We start from the raw sequence: 14080 nt of genomic DNA on the forward strand, positions 1-14080 counted from the left end.
TTTCTTTTTTATGTACTCGGATAATTATATGAGTAATTCAGTGGTACGTGGCTTTAACGCATTATGTTATTTTAGATAAAATTTGGAGAAAAAAATCCCTTCACTATTAGGCTATAACGTAAAAATCAATATATTGTATTCAGACCTTTTCTATCTGAACCTGAGCTTAAAAAAAACATACCACACATCACTCAAAACACATCAGCATGAAGACGATCACAGAGGTGAGAAGGTGTGGTGCCAACACAAAAAGCTTATGTAACTGTTTCTGATTGCAGTTTCCCCTGTTTCCTCTGGAGCAAATCTTATTGGATAACTGTTGTAGAAAAGAAATACTCTGTGTTAATAAATTCTAATTTTTCTTTTATTCATCTGGTTTACCCTCTCGCACCCTCCATGTCTTTCTCTGCACTGATGGTGGCACTAGAGCAGTGTTTCCCAACCTTTTGGAGCCACAGCACATATTTCACATCAGAAAAATCACACCAAACAAAAATGCCACAAAAGCATATTGATAGTTTTTGTTTTGAATTGGCTCGGTTTGTCCCGAGTATGCCCTTCTCGCTTTCTTCTGACCACTACTCATGCTAGGGCCTTCATTTGGGTAAGAATTTTCTCCAGCACCCAGGTCAGATTGACTACCTTTTCTTTTCAAATATTTATCTATTCCTTATACGCACTGCGTTGCCTGACATTATGACTATTATGTAATTTCTTCTTCCTTCTTCTGTTTTACTGGCAGTTGGCAACCAATTTAATTAGAGCAGGTTGTACTGCCCTTTAGTAGAAGATAATGTAACTGCTCTGCCCATTACGCCGATTGCTTAGAGTACTAATCAGGTGAAACCAGATAATCCTCCACGGCACACCTATGTGTGGTTGGGAAAACACTGCACTACACTACAGCCCAATGACGCGTCACCAAGGGCGTAGATTTGGCATGGACGGAAGGGACATGTCCCCACCAATCGCTGAACCAGATTATTGAATTGTCCCCACCAATAATTTGATCTATTCGAGTAAAGAAAATCAAACCCGATAGAAAGAAAACAAAAACGATCTGTCAACGTCTCATTCACCCAGCGGTGCAGAAAGAGTTAAATTACGTCCTCTACTGGAGTCCTACCTCATGTGACAAATATGGCCAATGTGATTGGCTGTGCATTTCATGGAGCTCTGTTTAGTTTTAGCAGCGGCAAACCTGCGCTGCGAGGAGGATGGCAGCAAAAAGGAAGAACCCGGATATAAGTATTTTTCAAAGAAACCTGTAAGTCACTTAAAGCCAAATTAACTCATAAAATGTGTCCGTCATAATAACATTACAGGCTATGCTAGGCTTTGGCCCACATCAGTCTAAAATTGTATGTAACCACGAATAATGTGTTTTGAAAACTAACTGCACAACATGCAGCACTATTAGTTCTCTCAGTCTCAGAGTAGCATTTCTAATTTTGACTGAAACTGTCAGAGAAAACGGCAGCTTTGAGCAAGTCAGGATATTAGTTTACAGAGGCTGTTAAAATTATATGTCTAACGTTAAAATGTTGGTGACACAATAATTTCATCCTAATGGTACTGACATATTCATAGGGTTAATTTTTGAGACAAAATGTCATGAGGTAGTCATGATTTTGCAAATATCCACCTTGTATTGCAGTTTGCACAAATTGTTTTAAAAATGCACTCACCCTGCAAACATTACTGATGAGTCAAGATCTGCACAAATTGACAGAAACACTGAAGCAGCTCCACATTTTATTGTCATGTATGTCCTATTTGTCAGGTGACAGAAGAACCAACACAAAGCTCAGAGAGCAATGGTGATGCAAGATCACAGGTGAAATTGGATCATGAGGCACATATGTGACTGCATGTATGTGGAATGTCTCACTGTTATTCATCAGGTGACAGAGGCAGCTCTGCCATGTTGTAGCTCAGACAGAGGTGAAGAGGCGAGGTCACAGGTGACTGACTGATGATTTGGTGCTATAGATTAACTAGTATTTATTATCATGACAATAATTGTTAGGCTGCTGATGTAAATTGATTCACTAGTGTATATTTGACAAAGAATCTGAATTGACATGTCTCACTTTTTATATGGCACGAATCAATGTGTTATTTTATCAGGTAGCAATATGTCCTAGTGCAGTCAGAGGGGAAGAGCCAGGGCCAAAGGTGAGGCACATCAAGCACAGAATAATAATTGTAATCTGAGGATAAAACGCAGGTACTGAGGCTGAAAGAAGCTTCAGTGCTCTCAGAAGACTAAAAAGATGGCTAAGGTCAACAATGACTCAAATGAGATTAAACAATGCTGCTGTATGTCCACCAGGAGAGACTGGACAGTATAGATGTAAAACAAATATGCCAGCAGTTTATCTCAGTTAACGAGAGGAGCAGGCATGTGTTTGGCTCCTTCACATAGTGGACATCGAGTTGTTGTGTGGGACACCAGTAGTCCATGTCTGTCGCTGTAACAGTAGTTCATGTTTTGAACAGAAAATCTCAGCTCACTGATTTGATCGGGGCAATTGTGCCTAAACTGTTGCATAATTTTGCTGAGAGATCTTTTACTTTGTGGTAATCTTAGATGAGTAGTTTTCTGGACAAAAACCAGCAGGTCATTCAGTGTTCCCTTAGTGCCAAAGTATAACAGATGTTGGTGTACTGTAACTGAAGTAATGATGTTAAGTCCTTAAAGTCATATTCTTTTATTGTCATGACTGTATTTGAAGCTATTTTTATTTTTGTATGATACCTGATTTATATGGATTATGGCTGAAGTACACTAAAGCCTAAAATACTTAGTCATTTGTTTAATAGTAATTTAACATTATATAATTCACATATAAAACTATGAATTGTGATTTTAAATGGTTTAAAAGCACGTAGAATAGTATATGTAGGCAAGTATATTTCTCCTCTTTTTATTAAGAAGCAAAACAAAAACAAAAAGAAAAAGAAACAGGGCAGAGTTCAGTGGTTGAATCATCCGTCCCCACCAATGCCAAAACCAAATCTACGCCCTTGCGCGTCACAGAACATAAATGACAATTCATAAATATCTGGAGTAGATGAAAGCCCTCTAGCTCAATGAATTAATATGCTTCCTTAACAACAAATGTTTATTTTAAAGATTTATACGTTCCTCTTAGGTTCTCAAACTGTGGGACAGTTCCCACTAGTGGTGGGTGGTGGTACTGCAGGTGGGCTCTGCACAAGCGAAGACGTCTCTTGTGATTTTATTTCAGGTTGGATCTTTGTTGGTGTTGACCGAGTGAATGATTGTGTGAGCTTCTTTTGGTTCGTGAAGTCAGGTTCAAAAGATGACTCAACTCACTCGTGCTTGGCTGCAATTTTGCTTTTTTAATAAGCAGATGGATTTTCCCTCATAAAGTCTTTTTTTTCTTCTTACAACCATAGACATGTTTATATCATTAAAAAAAAGAGGAAATGTAACACAAATCGCACCTTATACATACATACTGTGATAACTGTGTCCAGAGTGGCGCAGACAGACACAAGGCTTTTTTTTTTGTTTTGTTTTTTTGCTTTTTGCTTTATAGCACAAAAAATGAGTGACTGAGTATGGCCTGCTAAAATGTCGCCATGAGTAATAGTAGATAATGAACCGTACACAGGATAATATATCCTTTTATAACACCTTTTTATAACAGATTCTTTTTAAATCAATGTACATCCCAAAAGCATGATCATAAATAGCACATACACTGTGTATAAAAGAGGAACAAAACCAAAAAACAACCAAAGAAAGCAGAGCATGCCTTCCAGTGATAGGTACATTCACTTTTTCCTTTTTTTTCTTCTTTTTTCTCCACATGGACAGCTTAGACATACACAACAAACATCATCCCATCAAATATCAGCTAAAAGACATTTGACCAGAATCAGCCATGCCCTTTCAGCTCAACTCCGAAAACAGGTTTTTTTTAATGTCTAAATGGTTCAAAGTGATACTAAAAAAAACCAAAAAACACACACTAAATCATCACTGAGACTTCCAGCTTTTAAAGTTCCTCCAGAGACGCGGCAAGCAAAGAGAGATCGCAGCTTTATCACGGAGACATGATCGCTGTTTAGCTACTGAGAAGAATCTCAACATCACACGGATACTGTTTGGATACTTTATGGACAGAGACAGGAAAGAGAGGAAGAATATGCAGAAACACACGGACGGTTTGAGTTAGTTGCTACTAGTTTTTTTTTGTTGACAGGTTAACAGGCAGATTAAATGCTACTTATCACAGCCAGAGCCGGGAGAGAAGAGGAGCTACTGTACTGGTGAAGAAGAAGAACAGGCATGGCTCAGAGGACATCGCGGACGGTTTGAGTGCATGATGAGTGCAAGTGTTTCCCCACAGGTGCAGTAAAGCTCAGACTAACCCTTGTAAGCTCACATCAGTTAGTTTTAGTGTCACACGACGGATGTAGAGCTGCTTCTTCTTTTCAGTCCTTCCATTAAGCATATTTACGGAGGAGAGGCTAAACATGCACAAAGTGGGAGCTGATAAAAATGGAAGGGATCATTCACTCGTTCACTCACTCCAACAAATAATAAAGATCGGAAAGAAAAAACAAAACGATGGCTTTCATCTGAACAAAAACTATTGACAGCAATACCAACATGTACACTATAATACAGCAATAATATATATTAAAAGAGAAAAAATTCAAGTTCTGACGCAGTAACACTGATGTTTCTGAAATGTGGGGGTGGGGGGTAATAAAAGGCTGCGGGCAAAGAAAGACAGAACAAAACACGTATGGCTGACTGACATCTCAGGTCAAGTTCGCGTGACACCCGACGCTCTGCGCTACAACCGCAGGTTGGTGGCTTTTTTTTCTTTCATTTTTTTTTCCAAATTCTTTTACGACTCAAGAGTGCAACCAAAGTGCTCTCTGTTCATTGTGTAATATTAAAAAAGAGAGAAGCCAGCAGTAAACAGAGGAGAACCGACACAGAAACAAAAGTGGAACCTGAATTTCAGATACTTATATTTGCAAAACAGGCCGTAGAGACTGATCACCGATGAGCAACCCAGCAACCCAGCAGCAGCACTGGACTGTCTCTTTATGTACACCTTTTTTCCTCCTCTTTAATATAATAATAACAATAATAATAATAATTAACATACAGCTGTAAGAGACAGTTCCTTCAAACTGAAGAAAAATTGTGATGGAGAAGCATGCAGCCTCTTGGCTGGTGTGTCCTGTGTAAACGAGAAAAGCAGACTTAGCTTGGTGCTGGTTACAGACAAGTTGGTTGTCCGCCAGTTCGGTCAGTATGGCTACATTTCTTTTGGGGGGCTTTCACCATCTGCCCGCATGCTAAAAAATAAAGACGAGGCTCTGAAAGGTTTGGCTTTGCAGGTGTGGGTGTGGTGTCCTGTGTCTCGCCACCCGTCCTTCCGTTCCTCTTCCCCCACCCCTCCCTCTCCTCTGACTGACCCCTGGGGCTCCAGCAGGGGTCAAACGGTTCAGATCAGAGGATCAGCGAACACAGTTAAACTTGTCTTTTTGCTTCTCTCCAGATTTCACATTAGTCGTCAGTCATCCTTCAGTGACCAGCTGCTGTTTTTGTCCCTCTCTGTCAGAATCGCCTTCCTGCTTTGACTGGACCAAGGGAGGAGGTAAGGCTGGGCACCAAGGAGGGGCAACAGGCGACTCTTGGCGTAAACCTTGCCCCATGACCAGCCTCATTCTGCCCTAAACTCGTCTTCCTCCCGTTCTCACTCAGCCTCCCGCGAATGGTCGTTTCGGGGTCAAACCATGAACTCGTTGTTGCCGTACAGAACCAGCTGCTGCGGCCCCGAGCCGAAGTCCGACTCCCTCCGATGGCTTCCCGAGGGCTCCCGTGGCGAGCTGCGGCTCAGCCTGAGCCTGTGCCGCGTTTTCCCGGTACTTTGGCCCCCCTCTGCCTCAGCCAAAGGGGTCCCCAGGCTGCAGGAGGTGAGTAAGGGCCCGGAGGAGGAGGAACGGAACCTGTAGTGAGGGGAAGGAGAACCAGACGCGTTGGAGGAGAGAGAGGAGGAAGGGTGATAGGAGGAGACGGTGGAAGTGGAGTCTGCTGAATCCTGGGAGTCGGGCTGGCGTCGCAGAGCTCGCCTGCTCTTCGCCTCTGACTTTCTGGATCGGATTGTGCCGCGATCTGTGAAGAAGAACACACAAAGATGGCAGTGATAAGAGAGAGTTATTATTATTATTTATTACACAAAAAGCAACTAATTGAATTACAAAATTAGGAAAATTTACTTTCATGTAGACAATTTCACATGGTTATCCTTTATTAGACATAAATAGAATATGATTAGCTGACTTTACCTGGAGCCATTAAGCCATTACCTTAAACGAATATAAGGATGATGAAGGTTGAGTGAGAGTGTGAGTTGGCAGCATTTATATAGGATCTTTGGATTACATCGTTACCTGCAGTTAGTCACAGTAAGCAGGGACTGAAACATGAACACAAACACTGACACGCACCAGAGGGGTCAGAGGTGGCTCCCTCCGTATCCATGGTGATATTCTCTGAGCTGTCTGCTGTACCGATGGAGGCTTCAGATTCAGGAGTTTCATCATCGGATGCTCGCGGCTCCAGGATCAACATTTCATAGGTCAGCTCCTCCCTGTTGACAGACACATTAAAGGTCATATTTTAAGTTTTGGGATATTTATTACTGTATGCAACTGACCCAAAGCCATCCACATAGAAGCACACGGCAGCTACAAGACAGAACAAAAATAAATTTTATGTTTGCTCTGAGTTTCCAGGTGACATTAGTTACATTAGTTTTTAGGTGGTTTTAAAGCCTGCACTGTTGTCTGACTTTAAATATGTAACATGTGTAACAGGAATGCACAACTTAAATGTAACAGTATGACCACAGAAACGGCATACTTTTCTTTCTGCAGACTCTCAATCTGCTCTGCGAGGATTCGCTCCTCCTGCTGCATCGCCAGCTCCTGCTGGTCATTGAGCACGGCCTCTGCTGCGTCCTCCACTCCTCCTCCTCCTACGGCAGTTTCTCCATCAACCCCAGAGGGCGCTCTGGGGCTGAGAGGAGGTGAGGTCGTGTGGGTGGTGCTTTGCCAAACACGGCTTTTGCTCTGCAAGTACACACACACACACACACGCTTATAGAGACAGTGTGTTAGCGGAAGTCCAAAGTGACCAGAATGTTCAGGGAGAGACAGTGATGAAGCACACAAAGCTAAGCTGCTACAGGTGTAGGTGGATGCTCTGACCACATACTGACTAGATAGACTGAGCACAGTTCACCACATCACTGCTAAAAAGAAAGACTATGAGGTCAGGTGATAATCACTACGAACAGTTACACACAATCACTTCATACACACACACAGGTTGGCATTACCTTAACTTTAGCTGTGTTAGGCTGTACATTGTAAAACAGAAACAGAAAGCAAAGAGCGATCAGTGGGGCTACAGTTAGTGAGCTGCCTTTTTTGAGAGAAGCATAAACATTCAGCAGTGATTAAAGAACAGTGACGGCAGCCGTGAAGCTGTAGAAATGCACACTACTGCTTATGATGCAGCTCTGCTAACCTGAAATAGTTGATGTTATTAAGTTAGCCTCAATGCTTTCGTAGCCGAAAGCATATGCTTTCTATTTTCAGGGTTTATTTATAGTGCAGTTTGTTTTTGGAAATGTTAAACGTCAAGTGTGAACACGGCACAAAGTCTTTTAATGTGAGAAGATGTCTCCTATGGAACATCTGGATGTAGCTATATATATATATATATATATATATATATATATATATATATATATATATATATATATATATATATGCTTACTATGTACTAGTCAAGATAATGGCTTACTTTGCCTCCCTCCAGACTTCACAGAACATCACTATTTATGTTTATATTAATAATTAAATCTACACAAACAACAAAGCTACAGTACATTATCTGAGAAACAATGTAGTGTATAAATACAGTTTATACAAACAACAATGCTTGGAGAGGCTACACTGCACATAAACACTGTTTTGTGTTTAAAATGCTGTGGCTTATTTGACTTAAAGGTCAGTTGTTCAACTTTTGCTTGACTGTAAAGTCAACTTTAGACTGTAGCAGCCATTGATTTAAAGCGTCAATTTGAACATTTCGTCTGCTGTTGTCGAGGCTTTTTGAAACCAGAGACAGAGAAACTACGGACACCGTATCCTCATGTAGCTGTGGACTGCTGTGAACATAAAGCAGCCATTAGCTAAAGCACAAGCTGCTTTGCCGTCTCTTGTAGTCTAAGATGAACACCAGGCTTTATGAAGGGTATGAAGAAAATGTTTACTGAGGTCATAAATGACTGTAGCAAAAAGGTCGTTTTTCCCCATTGACTTCTACAGTCTGATTTCTTATGGCAACCAGACGAGCTGCCCCCTGCTGGCCAATAAAAAAAAATCCTGATTTAAAATAGTTCATCAATGGCTACATCCATCTCTTTTATACAGTTTTATGATGTTGAAGTCGGCCTCTTTTGATATACTGCTAATGATGACGACAAACCAGTATATTTAAAAAGAATTGAAGCAATAACTTATAGCTAATATTAAACGTAATAATACTTAATATTAATACAATAAATAAACGAGCTAATGTTTTTATTTGAGTACAGTTGTGCTTACAGACCCTCTCCACCTTCCTATACTTCTGATTATCATCAATATAATCAATAATCAGTTGCTAAACAGAAGACATACATTACATACATTATTTCAAATTACAACTGAAACTGTGAGAAAATGATTACCAGCAATGTTAATTATTTAATACAAACACCCGACCTGGCTGCCAGAGGCCACGTTGCTATAATAAACGATATAACAATGCCAGCTGAAAGACTTCTGGTGTTGTATGATTTGCTGCGCTGCATGTTAGCCAACCCACTGATAACAAAACAGCAACACAAACAAAGAGTCAGACACCTGACATAGAAGTAGCTTACAGGTATATGAGATGAGTGGTGTTACAGACGGCATGAGTGGACGGAATTAAGAGACTGATGGACAGGACAGGACTGGTGGTGGGCGGGTACATGTTGTGGGAGGGGCATACATACCGGGGTGGTAGTGCGGGTAATGCTCATAAACCTAACGGCAATTAGTACGGGTTTCTGGAAGGAGGGTGTGGGGGAGGAAAGGAGGAAGGACAGGTTAGGATTAAGGAGCGGTGAAGGTTATCATTTTAGTATGGATCTGGTTATTTTACAGGTCAAAAGAGGTTTCCAGATTAAAATGAGCTACAGTTGGTTAGAAAGAGAAAGATCTGAAGAAATCTTCCCAACCAGAAAATACCCAGTGTAAAAAGACGCCGAGGGAGGAATTGATAGGCAACTGAACAATGCTGAGGTTCGATTAAAAAGTTAATTAACAGGAAATTCCTAAGTGGGCAAACGTGAATTCATGATTCATACTAGGCTGAATGCAAGTCTTTGTAACAGCCTCAAAAGACGACTTTTCACCTTTCACTTTTCAACAAAGATAAAACTCAGACATTTCTGTTTCTCTCACCAGTTAATGTGTCTTTGCTTTTGTTTTTTGTCCTTGGTGCATTGCAGTTTTATGACAGCAAAAACTATGTAAGAGCCCAACAAGGGTCTGCTGTGGGAAGTTGGGAACTAGGGTCTACTGTGACTGGCTGACCAGATCTGGCCCAGAAAACAACAACCATGGACGTGTGGCACTTTACACATGCTCTACCTATAAGAACAAATCCAGGCGAGATAGCTCTGAACCTGCAAATCATTAAAAAACACTCTTATTTGGAAAGTGTGGATCCATGTGGATGCTGGAGGAATTTGGTTGTCCTGTGAAGCACAAGTTAGCTCATCTTCCCGAATAATGCTTTCCAGAAAGACAGATTACACAGCAGGATGCTCCTTAGGGAGTACAATAATTGCATTCCTGGGTGAAATCATGTAATAGAAGGTATACTGTATAATGTTACATACTGTATTTAGGCATGAGCTGCTTCCTGCTGAAATTTTCAATTTCTCCAATTTTGAATCTTTTGTAGCTTTTTTTGCCTAAATGAACCTCTTATCTCAGTTTCTTGCCGATTACTTGCATGAATAGTGGCTGCATCATCACCATTTACTAAAACTACGCAGTTGGAAAGTACGTCAGTCCACTAGGGTGCTTTTGAGAACTTTACACTTTTCTTCTGAGGTTATTGTTTCCCTGGTATAAATGATCTTATGTGTCCCAAAGAGACCTTTGACGTAAAGAATTAAACTCCTGTGAGGTATTATTACAGCAGAATAATTCACAAATGAATGATTCAAACAAGTGTCCATCCCCTTCAAATGCTTTTTTTGGGTCACCTTTTTGCATGTGTAAGAAAAACACAGCAAAAAGTGTTGATGACACATGTAAAGAAACACACAGGAATGAACTCCTGCCATGGCGACAACCATGCCAGCTGCTCGTGGAGCTGAAAACGGATCCATTTTGATGAGGAGTGAGAGGAAGGAGTAAATAAAAAATAAAAAACTTTCGCTCAATGACAACCTCAGCCTCTATGCTAACACCTACTGCACTTTGATCTTACCATGGACCTCCTGATGTGGGTCAGCCTGCTCTTGGCTTTGTTCTCTGCAAACTCCAGACTGCTGATGTCCTTCAGACGAGCCTTGTACTTGCTCATCTGCTCGTTGATGATCAGCTCCACACACCTGCGGACCAGAGAGCCATTTAAATTGGAAGCAAACAGAGCAGAGATGCTCTGGTACCCTATGATAGGCTTGGACACACTTGGATAAGGAGATGTTTGTTTTTCTTGAAAACCCCCTTTTCAAAATGTAAGAGGCTGAAGTTTTTTTTGTTGACATCAGCCCAAAGATGCAGTTACATTTAGATGTTATTAAGCTGTAATTACAGCAGTATACCAGGTTTCTGGCATTTAATGAATAATGACTGTAAAATTGCAGGGTCAGTTTGTGAACATACGCTGTGGTCTTGCTGATGTCTTGGACGCTCTGCAGTGGGTCAATGCTGTCGGGGCAGCGAAGGATGCAGGGAGCAAACACGATGGCGAGGGCGTTGGCTGACATCCTGTTTGTCTCCTCCTGCAGGGCAATCCTGTAACAGCATAATACTTTTAATCCTGATGTGCAATTCCCACTGAACACAGCTCTAATCCAGTGTGTCTGACGACTAGTGAAAATAATAATATATATAATAGGCCCTGAAACCTCTGCAGCTTCGACCTGATGCTCAAAAACATGATTCAGATCTTATTATAAAACCCTTTTTTCCAGGCACAAGCTGTTTGCCTGGTCATATTGATTCAAGTCATCACTCACCTGACCAGATGGAAGATGAGGCGCTCCAGTGTGCTGAGGTGTGTCCTGCTGAGCTGGTCGATCACAGAATACACTCCGTTGATCACCTCCCGCTTGTCTGGCTGACCTGAAAAGGCAGAAAAACACCACAGAGTTCAGGCAAACGCATTTTTTCAAGCTAACTCGGTCCTGGGCTGAAAACCAGCAAACAGACGGTAAAGAGCATAAGCATGAGTTTACCCATGGCTCTCAGGAACTCCTCGTAGAGTTCAAAGGTCATGAGAGGGCTTGGCAGGTCACGGAGCCACTGTTTGAGCACACTGGCAATAACGTGGATATTGTAGTCATCCAGATTCACGCTGCTGACATCTGAAAGAGCATGATTTCAGACAAGTTAACATGGTTTCTCTTTGATCTTTGGTCCAAATGATGCAGTAGTTCATACATGTAGTTTAAAAATCATTTAATAAACGGCCACGAAAACTGGCAGGATTCAAGTTTATTTTAGCTTTTAGTCCTCATTAAAAATTCCTTTTTTTCCATAACAGTGCCATCTGTCTCAGCTGTACTTTGTAATTAGTGATAATTAGTCACCAACTAAACCACATTTTTATGACAGTACACATTTTCACCCATAAAACCAGCTCATTAGGATGGCGACACGTACTTTTTAGGATCTTTATTTTCTCAATTTGACTTTCAGACTTGTTTCACACTTTTAAACGCCCCGGCAGGAATCCTGTAATATGTATTTGGAATGTGTGTCTCATTGATCTGTGAGTCAGCCTCACCCGTGTCCAGCCCCTGTCGGAGTTCTTTGATCTTATTGGTGGAGCCCGACTTCCTGTAGATGCCCTCTGTGTAGAGGCCGTGCATCTCGATGTAGTTGATGAGCTTCTCCACCAGCTGGGGTACGGTGCGCTCCTCGCTGGTCAGACGCGACAACTCCACGCCGAACTGCCGTGACGACAGCTCCGGGTCGTACTTGTTTGCAAACGTAAATAATGCTGCACATTAAACTGAACCACTGGCAGGCTGCACAGACCAGTGACCGTTACAGCTCGATGATGAAGGATGACGTAAACGTAAACTCCCATCTGCATTATACAGTAATATCTACCTAAAGCTGGTAAACATCTGTGTGTACTGATGACGCACGGGACTTTTTATTTATTATGACTTCCTTTCTTTCAGGGCTAAAATTCTTTCAGTAGGATTAATGGAGAAAAACTTGATACAAACTCCTTTAGTCATACTGTAACACATTCAGACGACATCAAACCACAAAATAAACCAAAAGGGCAAAAGGTGATTATTTTAGCTAATGATTATACTGCGCTGTGATTTCGATTGTTGGCTACATATTTTGAACGGCGGAGAGAACCCGTGTCATCTTAAAACAAGTGTCACATAAAAAAAGGAACTCCACCTACCTTCTTGCTGCACTTCGTGGTCATTTTGGAACAGCACTTCCTGTGGCAGGCGTAGCGACACACTGTAGACAAAACAAACGACAATCAGACGGGAGGCATTTCTACAAACTCCTCACAGTCACGACAGCGGCAGTCGGTGCTGTAGACATTTACCACCTCAAAGGCTAGGGCAAGCGTGGAGGCGGCAGAGAGCCGGGATGGGATGTCTGCTCTCAGAGAGTGCAGATGGAGCTCTGTAACTAGATCGAAGACGGACTCATGAAAGGAGAGGGAGGTTTAATCGAATTCTGCAGACACTCAGGCACGCAGGGAAAGTGTGTTAGTTTTTTGCGTATGTGTGTGTGTGTAAGGACTGCCATGTGAGTGGAAAGAAAAACTACACAGTTTTGAGTGTGAGTGGTGTGGTAAGTGAGTTAGGAGAACATTAGGATCTGCGGCTGGTGTGTATTTTTGTGTGTGTGTGTGTGTGTGTGTGTGTGTGTGTGTGTGTGTGTGTGTGTGTGTGTGTGTGTGTGTGTGTGTGTGTGTGTGTGTGTGTGTGTGTGTGTGTGTGAGAGAGAGAGAGAGAGAGAGAGAGAAAGATCCTGGGCAGACAGCTTAATGCTTGATTTTAAACTGACCAGCGGACAGCTGACAGTTACTGACAGAAAAACTAAAGCAACAGTGCTGAAAAGTGTCACCTCACTATGATTTTGCATTAAGATAACAGACGTTATGCACGTAGCTCTTATCCCTGCAGTTTTAAAGATAAAAATGCCTGCTGCACCTGTTTATATTTCACTTTAAGACCAGAAACATTGTGCAGTGGTTAGCACTGTTGCCTCCAAGCAAGCAGGTCCTGTGTTCAAATCTACCCACTCACTATCCACTATGTCCTGCTTTCTCCATGAGTCTGCATGAGCTCTCCCTGGATTTCCATCAACAGTCCAAAGATATACGTGTCAGGTTAGCTGGTGATGATAAATATGCCATATGTGTGAATGGCTGTCTGCCTCTGCTTTAGTCCTGCAATAAACTGGCGACCTGTCTAGGGTGGACCCCGCTCTCTACTGGAGCTGCTGCTCCTTCACATTGAGGTGTTTGGGTATCTGATAAGGATGACTCCTGCGCACTGGGAGAACAATCAGGGTAGACACAGGACATGCTGGAGAGGTTATGTCTCTCGGCCAGCTCAAGTACGTCTTAGCATTCCCTGAGAAGAGCTGGAGAAGGTGGATGGGTGGAAGGAGGCCTGGGTACCTCTTCTTAGACTGATGCCCCTGCAACCTTTACCCAGATAAGCATCACAAAAAAGGTGGATGGATGTGTATATGG

General features: G+C 41.9%; 1 protein-coding gene across 13 annotated transcripts in view; it reads right to left on the bottom strand.

The window, feature by feature from the left end:
* Positions 1 to 3349: 3349 nt before the first annotated feature.
* LOC113026413 (unconventional myosin-IXAb-like) overlaps positions 3350 to 14080 on the bottom strand; it is a 153062-nt gene continuing 142331 nt past the window's right edge. For 8 of the 13 annotated variants that reach the window (XM_026175180.2, XM_026175186.2, XM_026175185.2 and 5 more), the window contains 11 exons: positions 12767 to 12828; positions 12125 to 12317; positions 11574 to 11702; positions 11355 to 11460; positions 10999 to 11130; positions 10601 to 10724; positions 9111 to 9164; positions 7401 to 7421; positions 6923 to 7131; positions 6508 to 6650; positions 3350 to 6172 (listed from right to left, as the gene is read on the bottom strand). In XM_026175180.2, coding sequence (XP_026030965.1) covers positions 5787 to 6172; positions 6508 to 6650; positions 6923 to 7131; positions 7401 to 7421; positions 9111 to 9164; positions 10601 to 10724; positions 10999 to 11130; positions 11355 to 11460; positions 11574 to 11702; positions 12125 to 12317; positions 12767 to 12828 — 1559 coding nt within the window. In that variant the 3' untranslated portion in view covers positions 3350 to 5786. The remainder of the gene's footprint in view (positions 6173 to 6507; positions 6651 to 6922; positions 7132 to 7400; positions 7422 to 9110; positions 9165 to 10600; positions 10725 to 10998; positions 11131 to 11354; positions 11461 to 11573; positions 11703 to 12124; positions 12318 to 12766; positions 12829 to 14080) is intronic. The other 5 variants (XM_080303796.1, XM_026175182.2, XM_026175189.2 and 2 more) reach the window with 3 other exon arrangements.

The sequence above is a fragment of the Astatotilapia calliptera genome, chromosome 7 (genome assembly GCF_964374335.1).
Source record: "Astatotilapia calliptera chromosome 7, fAstCal68.1, whole genome shotgun sequence".
In the NCBI taxonomy this organism is placed as follows: domain Eukaryota; kingdom Metazoa; phylum Chordata; class Actinopteri; order Cichliformes; family Cichlidae; genus Astatotilapia; species Astatotilapia calliptera.